Here is a 13,629-nt window from a genome sequence, read left to right on the forward strand (position 1 = left end):
CCTTTTCTTAATCTGACCTGATCCGCCAGTTTCAGGTGCGCCTCCTGAAGCATGAGCACGTCTGCCTTTAGCTTCTTTAGGTGCGCAAATACCTTTGCCCTCTTAATCGGCCCATTCAACCCTCTCACGTTCCACGTGATCAACCGGGGGTTGGGGGGCTCTTTACCCCCACCCCCCACCCTAGTCGACTAGCCATCCCCTTTTTTAGACCAGCTCCTCATCCGGTTCCCACGCGCGCACCCCCCCCCCCCCCCCCCCGGCTAGATCCCTCTCTAGCTTAGTTGCTCCCCCCATATTGCTTCCAGAAGTCAGCAAACTCTGGCTGACCTCGGCTTCCCCCCGTTTATCCTTAGCCTCCCATTGTGTGAGGCCGCCTCCTTATTGAAGAGTTTCTAAGGCAGTATTGTCACATAATATCCTCTGAATGATGATTAGCATCATTATGCATTTGGCAGCTACAAGACTGTATAACTCCTATAGGTCACTCAAGCTATTATACATTTACTGTTCCTCCATCTGGGCCCCTTGTAGCATTGTAAACTCAGCTGGGAGCCGCCTTGCAACCATTTCCAAATGTTTATTTAACTGCAGGCTAAATGCACAAACATCATAGAACCAAACTCTAGATTGTATCAAAGGTGAATGGACCCTGTTTCTTCTGGGAGTAATTTCACCTAGAATTGAAAGCAGATCTCAAAGGGGAACTTGGCAAGGGAGCATTGTAGGCATGAGGAAAGAGGTTTTGAGTGTAGTGAGAATGTACTGAGTTATGTTCTGGAATGCGCTGCCTGCAAGAGTGACGGAGGTAGATCCAGAAGCAACTTCGAAAAGGAAATTGGATGTATATTTGAATGGTAGACATTTGCAAAACTTTGGGGAAAGAGAAGGGGAGTGGGACATGTCGGATAGATCTTCCAAGGAGCCTGCACAGACACGATAGGCTGAATGGCTTCCTCTTTGTATGAGAGACGGGTACCTGGAATTATTCTGAATTTATGTTCTATTCAGAGCAAAAAATAGGGCGATATGTGATGGATTTTCTTTAGAAGAGGGGGTGGAGCAGCGGAAGCAGAGTCGGAGGTCAGTGATTGGTTGGAGCTAGGAGAGATTTCAACAAAGCTGTGTAGGTGACGAGACAGAAAAAAGCATTAATGGCCGTGTAAAGGGCTACAGAAGAAGCTTGTTTATCAATATCATAAGATATTGGCCACCCTTTCAAAAAGTAATCCAGTTGGTCCCCACGCTCCTGATCTGGCCTACATGTGATTCCAAACCCATGGCAATGTGGGTGACTGTTAACTGCCCTCTCAAATGCTATTAGGGACGGGCAATACATGCTAGCCCAGCCAACCACACCTACGTCCCATGAACAAATTATAAAAAAACTTTAAAATCTGTATGCAGGTCTTGAATTTGGAGAAGCCATCCAATACCTGATGGCTCCACAAAAGACAAAGCTTTGAAGGTGATCCTTCCTTCAGCTCTGTTCTTCTCATCATTCCAACTCTCTGTTGATGAAGCACATTTGCTCCTGCCGAACTCCAGTTATTTTGACCTTCCTAAGGTCCAACAGTGCTCTTCCTCCTCCTATTGTTGTCTTGCATTTGGCCTTGATCAGGAAGATATTTACATCCTGGATGAGCCATATAACCTAGGGAGGTGCTGGGCTTGATCCCACATTGATCTCATCCAAGATGGCAGTTTTTGAATAGTTTGTCAACATCCGCTGTCCACAATGGATTACCAGAGGGTAATGGACACCCTTGAACCTTTCCCTGACCAGGAGCTTTTTGCCATAGTAGGGTAGAGACTTTGGTTTGAGGGGTTGGGGTGGGGTGGAAAACGACATGTATGTATGAGGCAATGGAGGCACCAGATGATAATATTCCCTCCTGGGTTTTTCTAATCTGATGCAGGGTGGGCAGTGGTACCTTGAGAAAGGTATGTGACATCAAAAGGGTGAAGGGTGTTTCGTGCTTAAGAAGATTAATTCCCTAATGTTTCCACACTGCTTGTCTAACCAGCAATTCTGCTCTATTAGGACCAATATCTGGATAAGTTTTTCACTCTGGTGCATGTTCTGGAGGAGTACTCGTTCCCTTTTCGGCTGAAGGATGTGATCATCTCTGAGAATAACATGGAGATTGAGTTGAAAGCCAGTATAACCAACTTGCGGTCAGCGAGGATGGAACCACTGCTCCGCTTTGTGCACCATGTCCTCGACAAACTCATTCTCTTAATTGTGCGGCCTCCAGTTATCAATGGACAAATAGGTATGGCAAGTTTTATCTGTGAAAGAAACAAGATGCTTGTTGTTTGGGGGTTATTATCTAGGAATATTAATCATTTTTTTCCCCACCTGCGCAACATGTCAGACCATGTACCCTGGACACCTTTCTCCACGAGTATCATTACGTGAGCTGGTGGAGGAACCTTTGACTTGTGTTTCTTTATTTCCACTTCCTGCTGTCTGGGTGTTTGATGTCCGGAGGGCTAGAAGGGGTCATGAAAAGTCATTGGCAAATAGGGTTAAGGAAAATCCCAAGGCTTTTTACACGTACATAAAAAGCAAGAGGGTAGCCAGGGAAAGGGTTGGCCCACTGAAGGATAGGCAAGGGAATCTATGTGTGGAGCCAGAGGAAATGGGCGAGGTACTAAATGAATACTTTGCATCAGTATTCACCAAAGAGAAGGAATTGGTAGATGTTGAGTCTGGAGAAGGGGGTGTAGATAGCCTGGGTCACATTGTGATCCAAAAAGACGAGGTGTTGGGTGTCTTAAAAAATATTAAGGTAGATAAGTCCCCAGGGCCTGATGGGATCTACCCCAGAATACTGAAGGAGGCTGGAGAGGAAATTGCTGAGGCCTTGACAGAAATCTTTGGATCCTCGCTGTCTTCAGGGGATGTCCCGGAGGACTGGAGAATAGCCAATGTTGTTCCTCTGTTTAAGAAGGGTAGCAAGGATAATCCCGGGAACTACAGGCCGGTGAGCCTTACTTCAGTGGTAGGGAAATTACTGGAGAGAATTCTTCGAGACAGGATCTACTCCCATTTGGAAGCAAATGGACGTATTAGTGAGAGGCAGCACGGTTTTGTGAAGGGGAGGTCGTGTCTCACTAACTTGATAGAGTTTTTCGAGGAGGTCACTAAGATGATTGATGCAGGTAGGGCAGTGGATGTTGTCTACATGGACTTCAGTAAGGCCTTTGACAAGGTCCCTCATGGTAGACTAGTACAAAAGGTGAAGTCACACGGGATCAGGGGTGAGCTGGCAAGGTGGATTCAGAACTGGCTAGGCCATAGAAGGCAGAGGGTAGCAATGGAGGGATGCTTTTCTAATTGGAGGGCTGTGACCAGTGGTGTTCCACAGGGATCAGTGCTGGGACCTTTGCTGTTTGTAGTATATATAAATGATTTGGAGGAAAATGTAACTGGTCTGATTAGTAAGTTTGCAGACGACACAAAGGTTGGTGGAATTGCGGATAGCGATGAGGACTGTCTGAGGATACAGCAGGATTTAGATTGTCTGGAGACTTGGGCGGAGAGATGGCAGATGGAGTTTAATCCGGACAAATGTGAGGTAATGCATTTTGGAAGGGCTAATGCAGGTAGGGAATATACAGTGAATGGTAGAACCCTCAAGAGTATTGAAAGTCAAAGAGATCTAGGAGTACAGGTCCACAGGTCATTGAAAGGGGCAACACAGGTGGAGAAGGTAGTCAAGAAGGCATACGGCATGCTTGCCTTCATTGGACGGGGCATTGAGTATAAGAATTGGCAAGTCATGTTGCAGCTGTATAGAACCTTAGTTAGGCCACACTTGGAGTATAGTGTTCAATTCTGGTCGCCACACTACCAGAAGGATGTGGAGGCTTTAGAGAGGGTGCAGAAGAGATTTACCAGAATGTTGCCTGGTATGGAGGGCATAAGCTATGAGGAGCGATTGAATAAACTCGGTTTGTTCTCTCTGGAACGAAGGAGGTTGAGGGGCGACCTGATAGAGGTCTACAAAATTATGAGGGGCATAGACAGAGTGGATAGTCAGAGGCTTTTCCCCAGGGTAGAGGGGTCAATTACTAGGGGGCATAGGTTTAAGGTGAGAGGGGCAAGGTTTAGAGTAGATGTACGAGGCAAGTTTTTTACGCAGAGGGTAGTGGGTGCCTGGAACTCGCTACCGGAGGAGGTAGTGGAAGCAGGGACGATAGGGACATTTAAGGGGCATCTTGACAAATATATGAATAGGATGGGAATAGAAGGATACGGACCCAGGAAGTGTAGAAGATTGTAGTTTAGTCGGGCAGTATGGTCGGCGCGGGCTTGGAGGGCCGAAGGGCCTGTTCCTGTGCTGTACATTTCTTTGTTCTTTGTTTGTTCTTTGTCCCTGCATTGCTGTGCTTGACACCATAACCGTGATTTATGTCTTAGGCATCAGAGATTTATGTCTTGCCTGTTTTAGGAACAGCAGCCAAAATCTGATTTCCCAGTATTCATTGCGAACCGTTGTGACACTAGGTCATGGGGAACAGGCAATATCCATAGTCTTGGCTCTAACCCTACCTGTTTTCCAGTTTTCTGGAACAGAATTTCCCCAGCTGTTTCCTTTACTGTAAGTTTTGTTGGCTTCTTCACTGCAAACCTGGAGAAATATACCACCTGAAGATAATTTTGTGTGTTGTCATGATCTCGGAGTTACTGAGACCGTTTCAAACGCTTGAGTGGGGTAAAATCACACTGCCATAACAGCACGCAGCCTTTGTCTTTTTAATTAAGGTCTTAAACTTTTTATAAATTAGCTATGTTGTGTGTTAAAGTAAGTCAAAAATGTTTTAATCCAGCTCAAGCTGAAATCAAACTGCATGACCTCACTCCACAGGAACTTGAAAATACAGATAAAGCCTCCAAATTTTTTTTACATTTCAGTAAACCTGGGTCGAGTTGCTTTTGAGGTAATGGCTCAACTCATCAATCAGATCCACAAGAACTTGGAAGGAAATCAAGATCTGCATGGACGCAACAGCTTGCTAGTATCGTACATACATTATATGTTCCATCTTCCAGACACTGACCACTATCCTCAGTTCTCTGGTATGTATAAGTAATTGAATGTTGTGTTTGTTCTGGCACAATGTGCGGACGACTACTGGCTATTGTGACACGCTCACCTCAGCACAATGATGTAGCTATAATCCATTCAGTGAGAGCCCCAAGGCTAAAATATACATTTGCCGGGTCCTTTATCAATTGTGGACTGGGGATGTATAATGAAACTTATAATGGATACGAGGAGAGTGTCTGACATTAAAATGAGGACTAAGTTACATTGTGCTCCTTAGCCCAATTATCTCCCACCATTTCAACTGAAGAATGTATATACAACGATACGGGAGCTGGGTGTGTGTGCACGCAAAAGCTGGATTCAGGTTTTGAAGTCCAAGAAGTAAACTTTTAAAATAAAAGTTATGAGTCCTACGGGCAGGTTTTAATCCACAATGATTTAACATTAAACTGAGCGCTACAATCCACTTATAGTGCGTGCAGAGAGCCAAAATCAGATTCAGTTCTATACACTTCATTCATCAATGGCATTAAGATTTAATGAACAGTTCTGCCTGTTTAACAGGTTATATGACTGATAAGAATTTTGTTATTTGAGTAATTATATTCCTGGAAGTCAGAAATTTATCTTTGCCTCGTGTCAAAAGGTGAACTTGGATTTCTGACATGCAACGGTGAGTTTACCTTAATCGTTGTACACAGTCGATTTAGATGTTGCTATAGCTGACCACTGAGGAATGGATTGGCCAAGTTCTGGTTGTTCAGTTACATTGGTTGTGACATGTTCGACTGGGCAGATCACAGCTGTCCAAACTAATGGACTGATCAGGCAGTGGCAGGAGAGTTCGATGGATGTAACAGCGGTTGACATGCTCACAGGTTTGTATACACACTCAGACTGATTTTGGATACCACTGTACCAGGGGAACGAGGGTTCGGGAATAAATGGGGGTTGTTGTTGCCACCCAGAAGAACAATAATTTGCAATTATGTAAAGCTTTAATGTAGTAAAATGTTTCAATGCGATTCATAGCAAGTTTAGGAAACAAAATTTGCCACTATGCCACTTAATTTGGAGTACCCAATTCATTTTTTCCAATTAAGGGGCAATTTAGCATGGCCAATCCACCTAACCTGCACATCTTTGGGTTGTGGGGGCGATACCCACGCAAACACGGGGAGAATATGCAAACTCCACACGGACAGTGACCCAGAGCCAGGATCAAACCCGGGACCTCGGCGCCGTGAGGCAGCAGGGCTAACCCACTACGCCACCGTCATGCCCCACTATGCCACTTAAGGAGGCATCATGAAAGATTACTATAAGTTTGGTAAAAGTGGTAGATTTTAAGGAATGAGGAGAGAGGGGTGGAGATAGACTGAGGCATTGGAAGGGGATTTCAGTGCTTACGGACCACACAGCTAAAATATGGCTGGACGTCAAAAAAGGATTTGCAGAGCAGTGACCTTTAACAGCCATTCAGTGCACAGGACCCATAAGCAGCAATGAAGTGGATGACCAATTAATATGAGGGAAAACATATTGATGAGAAGGGCAGGGTTACAGGGATGGGGCGGGGGAGTGGGCATGGCAGGGTGCTCTTTCGGAGGATCCCTGCAAATACGATGGGCTGAATGGCCTCTTTCTGCATTTTAAAGATTCAATGGATTGCATGAGGACCACATCAGTTATTTCAGGTCTCCTGAACTCTCGGGTGTCTCATGATTAAAATATTAAAAATAAGTTAGCTGTCAATAATTAATCGTTTACTCCCTCCCTGCAGTTACATAGAAAAATATTTCTTGTGTGCATTTTCAGAGCTAAATGATTCACCAAGTAATCCAATATTCCAGCTTTAATTACAAAAATAAATCAAGGTGCTGAGCAATGACATGGCAATCGGCAGCATTATTATCTGAAGGCAGAGAGAGGTCCTCCAGTTGTATTAATCCATTCCTTTAATTCAAGGCAATAATTTTGCCTTTTGGCTGAGTGTTATAGGTTGTGGTTTATAACATCAGCTGCGTCCTGTTATTGGATTATTGAGTTCTCCCCATTCCATTGTATTCAGTAAATCTAAAAATGTTAATTCCTATAACATTGTCACAGGGGTTTGTGAAATCCTTGTCCACTTGCTTTAGGAAGACACCTAACCATATAATTATAGATGGCAAAATAGGGATAGTATTCTTTTCTTTAATAAAGTTAGAGTATCCAATTCTTTTTTTCGCCCAATTAAGGGGCCAGTTCACCTACCTTGCACATCTTTTAGGAGACTGGCAGGACTTCTGATAATGCCTCGGTTTTCTGTACCTCACTCCGGAAGTTAAACGCACAATCAAGGCTGCTATTTCAGTGCTGTATTGAAGGAATGCTACACCGGTGGAGGCGCCAGCATTTAGATACGGAAGAGAAAATGCTGGAAAATCTAAGCGTTTCTGGCAGCATCTGTAGGGAGAGAAAAGAGCGAACGTTTCGAGTCCGAAGCTAACAGACAGAGAAAGTGGGAAATATTTATACTGTGGAGTGAGAATGAAAGATGAGTCATAGTCACAGAAACCCAGGGAAACCGGGTGCTAATGACCACAGAAGCCAAGGGGAAAGAGTCCTAATGGCAGTCCCCAGGGAGAACAAAAGATGTGAAAGGTCAAACAGCAGGGAAACTAACATCAGAGGATGAACTGTAGATGTGGGGGGAGGGGAAGGGAGAAGCAAAGAGGAGAAAGGTGAAGGAAAGGTGGATAAGATTGGGGGTGGGGGGGGTGGAATTAATCATATTTATATTTATTATATTTTATATAAAATTTATATTATATATAGATATATTAGATTATATAAAATATATATTAAGGAAGAAATAAGTGGTAAAAGACAGTAAAATGAAATGGGATGAAAACAAATGGGTCGAGGTGGGGTAGAGCTAATATCTGAAATTGTTGAATTCGATGTTCAGGCCGGAAGGCTGCAGCGTGCCTAACCGGAAGATGAGATGTTGTTCCTCCTGTTTGCGTTGAGCTTCACTGGAACATTGCAGCAGGCCAGGAACAGACATGTGGGCATGGGAGCAGGGTCTTTTGTTAAAATGGCAAGCAACAGGAAGGTCAGGGTCCTGAATGCGCAGACCGACATTCACCCAGTCTGCGTTTGGTCTGTCTAATATAGAGGAGACCACATTGGGAGCAGCGAATGCAGTAGACCAAATTGGAAGAGATGCAAGTGAAACGCTGTTGAATCTGGAATGAATGTTTTGGGCCTGGGATGTTAAGCATGGAAGAGGTAAAGGGGCAGGTGTTACACCACCTGCGATTGCATGGGAAGGTGCCATGGGTGATGGGAGAGGGACTGGGTATGGTGGAGGAGTGGACTAGATTGTCTCGGAGGGAGCAGTCTCTGCGGAATGCTGACAGAGGGAATGAAGGGAAGATGTGTTTGGTGGTGGCATTATGCTGGAGTTGGTGAAAATGACGGAGGATTAAGCTTTGCATACGGAGGCTGGTGGGATGCAATGTGAGAATGAGGGGGACTCTATCCTTGTTCTGGGAGGGAGTGGAGGGGGCGAGGGTACTGGCGAGGGAGATGGGCCGCACACTGTTGAGGGCCCTGTCCACAACTGTAGGTGGGAAATCACGGTTAAGGAAGAAGGAACACATTTTCGAAGCACCATTTTGGAAAGTGGTACTGTTGTGGCATTTCAGGTAGTTGTTAAAGATCAGGGAATTCTCCTCATCAACATGTTTCCCCTCAACCAGCATATTACATAGAATACATATTAATTGGTCGGCTACTTCATTGCCGCTTATGGACCCTGTGCACTAAATGGCTGTTAAAGGTCACTGCTCTGCAAATCCTTTTTTGACGTCCTGCCATATTTTAGCTATGTGGTCCGTAAGCACTGAAATCCCCTTCCAATGTCTCAGTCTCTCTCATCATTCCTTAAAATCTACCTCTTTTACCAAACTTATAGTAATCTTTCATGATGCCTCCTTAACTGGCATGGTGCCAAATTTTGTTTCCTAAGCTTGCTATGAATCGCATTGAGACATTTTACTACTTTAAAGCGTTACATAATTGCAAATTATTGTTCTTCTGGGTGTCATGTGGGAGTACCTTTAAGAAATGGATGTTTATAAAATAGCTGTAATGGGTGTACCTTTAAGAAATGGGTGTTTATCAGTGATGTCAAAGTGTGGGTGGAACTGGGTTGTCTGCTTTTACTTTCGCTTTTGGCTGTCTGCTACATGGTGTGTTTTAGTTTTGTTTTGAGAGCTGGATAGCTGCAGTCACAGCAAGAAGGTGTATTAGTCTCACTGCAATCTAAAGACTCTCCAGATCCTTTGGTGATTTCACAATAATACCTGTTTCTGTAGAGAAGTTAAACCTGATGTCTTTCTGTAAAAAGTTTTTATTTGTCTTATGGATGTTGCAAGGAAAAATTAAGAGTTATTTATAGAGTACTGTATTCCTTGGGGAATTCAGTGGTGTTGATAGTTGTTAAGATGTTTACTGTGGGTTTATAAAGTGTTAATTGGTTTCATAAATAAGCATTGTTTTAATTTAAAAGTACTGTCGATCTCTGTGGCATCACACCTGCAGAGAAGGCCCGTGTGCTCCCCATAACCACAGTTATTAAAAGTTGTGGGTCAGGAGAACTTCATGATACACCTTGGGGTTCTCTCAACCCTGGCCCATAACATGGGTGACCCCAGCAAACCCCCATTTATTCCCTCTCCCTAGTTCCCCTGGTACAGTGGTATTGGTGGCTTTTTATACGTTTATTCTTTCCTGGTATGTGGGAGTCGCTGGCTGGACCCGCATTTATTGCCCACCCCTTACTACCCATCAGAAGGTGCTGAGCTGCCTTCTTTCTTGTACGTGAAGTAGTTTGAGAGGTCTTCGAGAGGGGCTGTGTAGAATGCAACTTTTCCCATCCCCCCTGCTTTTGCACTGGAGTATTAGCATAAATTAGGCGTTAAAGTCCAGGAGTTGATATGAGAGCTCCGAACCACCATCTTCTGTCCCGCAATAAGACTGCTGAAATACTTTCAAGCTACCTGATTTTGGCTTTCCAATCGTGTGTCTTCTCTGGAAAGAACATTTTGAATTGCACAACGTAACGTTGGTGGGTGGTTGCAGGTCTGTTGCTGAATGTTGGAACAATTTGAGAAGAAAGGAATATTTGCACTTGTATCAAGTATTTCTTGACCTCAGGACAACCCGAAACACTTTACAGACAATAAAGTACTCTTGAAGTGCGATCCCTCTTGTATTGTGGGGATCACAGCAGTCAAATTGCAGGCAGCAAGCTCCCACAAACATGGATGTGACAATGACCATAGAAACATTAGAAATAGGAGCAGGAGTAGGCCGTTTAGCCCCTCAAACCTGCTCCGCCATTATCTCAACCCCATACCCCAATACTGTCCACGTGCACCTTGACATTTTTAGAATCTAGAAATGTTTCCTTCTAAAGTATATTCAGTGACTCAGCCTCCACAGCCTTCTGTGATAGAGAATTCCACTGAGTGAAAACATTCTCCTTGTCTCAGTCCTAAATGGCCTACCCCGTGTCCTGAGACAGTGATCGCCTTGTTGTTGAGAAATGGGGTAGGCCAGATAATCTGTTTTTAATCTGGTGGTGTTTGAGGGATAAATATTGGCCGGAGCACATTAAGAACTCCCCTGCTTTCAAAATAGTGGCATGGGCTTATTATGTTCAGCTGAGAAGACCAAAAAGCCAACCCTTGCCAAATTTGGTTTAATGCTGTATCGGAAAGGCTACACTTCTGACCGTGCAGATCTCTCTCACTACTATATTGGAGCCTAGATTTTGGACTCAATCCCTGAAGGGGATGAACTAAGGGTGAATGTCACATTCAAATGTGACTCTTTTTTTAAACATTACATTGTTACCAAGGTGCCAAATGCATGTAGTGAGGAGCCGATCCTGAATTTTGGTTTATTCTCCTGTTGCAGGACCAAGCAGCCCCCCATATGGAGGCCCCATTCAGTATGCCACTCTGTCCCGTGCTACTGCCAGGCCGACCAGCCTAAACCTGTCTCGCTCCAAAAGTATCAGCAACAGTAATCCAGATCTTGCCACAACGCCAACAACGCCGGATGACGAGGTTACAAAAATCATGGGTTGCAAAGTAAGGCCAAATGTTTATGTATTGGAAACCTAAAGATAGCACTTTTACTGATACAGATATCAACATGTTTGCCCCTGTGCATTATTAATTTTACAGATAGTGCTTGTTTATCCATATGTTCCTGCAGATAACTGATACTGCGAGTATTACGCAATGTTTGGAGGTGGCTTAATGTACAGACCCCAATATTACTGATTCTATAGGTTTTGTGTACAAGAGAGACCATATAGCCAATTGTATGCGTGTCTGTTCCTGTAATTACTGACCCTGCAGTCAGTGCTCTGTAGATTTCTCTCCCGATAACATGTGGCAGCGCTAAGTGTGTTCCCAAAGACCTCTGACTCTAAAAGCTTTCTGTTGCTTCCTGTTTAAGGATTGTCTTGCTATTTGCAGATATAAATGTTGGTTGAAGCAAAAAGCTATTATCAATAAGCACTGTTTCATGTAGGGTCCTCACTGTTGAAGATAACATTGCTAAAACAAGTTAAGACGAACTGAGTTAGCCAACACTCCAGAATAACGGGCTTCACAGAGGGATCTTGACAATTAGGTGCTTGGATGAAGATTCCGGTGAGCTAGATTCATAGATTGGCAGCTGTCCAATCTGTGGTCAATACATTTTAAAGATTATTGTGCTAAGGAAAAGAATTGTGACTGCCAGAATGGGAAGGAAGGGCACACTTGTGTGGAGAGGACGGGACATTCCAAAATCACAGAATCTCCACAAGGGTAGAGAAACAAGAAGGACATCTGGAAGACACTTGAGTCTGGGAGAAAGGGCAGGATATTCCTACTTCATAGCGTCTTGGGGAGTGAGGATGCCTGCATCAAATGGGTCTGGGTGCAAGTCAAAAGAGGTGAGCAACATGTCTGCAGCTTATTCTTGGGAGGAGTGCAATATAATCTGTGTCACAGAGTTTGGGGGTATTAGTGGAGTGATGACCTGATCTCAAGTGCTTTCAGTTCTTTCATTAATAGTGGAGCACCAGTTTGAATTGTCAGACAAGGAACGTGATTAAAGATATGTCCCAAAAACAGCACCGTGCTGTGTTGTAAACAGCAAGGACCATACATGCAGTGTTGTTTGTGGTTAACTCCATTTCTTTGAAAGCTTTTCATAGAGTTACGGGTTCTTGTTAAAGGTTTTTAATGAGACTGGTTATTAGTCCCTTCTGTGCTGGTTCTATATCTGTACTTGTGTACATCTTCAATCCTTTCATACTGGCAGCTTTTAATGGAACTGCAAACCCTCTGGAGCAAAATCACCAAGATCACTTCAGGTCAGAGTTGCAGATATTGGGATTGTGGAAGTTCTATTATTTTTCGCTTTTCGGAAGGGGTGCCCAAGTGTTTATGCAGAGGAGTTCACACAACATTTGCTCGTTTTCTTCTGGACCAAATTTGGTCACAATGCTGTTGAAGCAGAGAGCCCCGATAGGTGCTTGTAGGTGTGATTGTAGACATTTCCAGGTAGTGTGTGTAAATTCAGGCGATCTGCTTCATGTTTTGTTCAGGTTACGGTGTCTTTGAACGCCATTTGATCTTTCAGCTTTAATCCAGAAAATGGAGATTGCTGATTGGTGATGAGAAACAGTCACTTTTTAAAACAAAAAATAAATAAATATTTGTCAAGCCGTAAGGAAGACATGAAGCCGAACCAGGGACATGAATGGAAACTGAATTTTTCACAGCCCTTTAACTGCAGTTTGGAACTGGAAGTCCAGACAATAGGTCCTGTTCCATCTTGATTTTGGGAGCTCTCAGAGGGTTAGTCCGGCATCTGTAACTAAAAAAAAAAGTTCTGGAAAGGAAGCGATTTGAGAAAATTGAGACGATAAATCCAAGCCAGTATGGGCTGGTAATAAAGGCCTCGGAATTCTTCAAGGATACATCCAAATTGGGGGGTGGTAGATGTTGTGTGTCTTGACTTTCAGAAATATTTGGTGAAACACCCTGCAAGATCATAAAATGGGAGATCTTGTGATAAAGGAGAAATCAATAAATTGGATATTGACAATCATAGAAATGCAATAGGAAATGATCAGATTGGCTTGGATGTTAAATAAGTTCATTGAGTTGAATCACCATTTTTCTCAATATTCTAATAAGAAAAAATACAGGAGTAATGAACTGTGACACTAAAGAGAGCAGTGTAACTTAATATGCCTTTCAATAGCTGACGGTTAACGCTTCACGAAGATGTTGCAACTGACTGCACTTTACTTGAAAATACAGCACACACGCTCAAATTGTAGACTCAGTATTTATTTTCGAATAATGATGCTAAGGTGCAGTACATCATGTAGGATTAAAAGGCAGCAATGTGCTCCATTATCCCCTGCAGTATTGTAAGCCAGAGGTTGGATGTTAGCCTTTGCTAATTCAGTGAAGTCACAGTGTGTGTTTGGTGTGGCACGCTGCAC

At 43.7% G+C, this 13,629-nt stretch overlaps 1 protein-coding gene across 5 annotated transcripts in view; it reads left to right on the forward strand.

Annotated features, from left to right (window-relative positions):
* dock6 (dedicator of cytokinesis 6) overlaps positions 1-13,629 on the forward strand; it is a 241,117-nt gene that overhangs the window by 120,771 nt on the left and 106,717 nt on the right. For all 5 annotated transcript variants that reach the window (XM_072491074.1, XM_072491075.1, XM_072491076.1 and 2 more), the window contains exons 20-22: positions 2,042-2,273; positions 4,922-5,086; positions 11,031-11,206. In XM_072491074.1, coding sequence (XP_072347175.1) covers positions 2,042-2,273; positions 4,922-5,086; positions 11,031-11,206 — 573 coding nt within the window. The remainder of the gene's footprint in view (positions 1-2,041; positions 2,274-4,921; positions 5,087-11,030; positions 11,207-13,629) is intronic.

This window comes from Scyliorhinus torazame, chromosome 27, assembly GCF_047496885.1.
Source record: "Scyliorhinus torazame isolate Kashiwa2021f chromosome 27, sScyTor2.1, whole genome shotgun sequence".
NCBI lineage: Eukaryota > Metazoa > Chordata > Chondrichthyes > Carcharhiniformes > Scyliorhinidae > Scyliorhinus > Scyliorhinus torazame.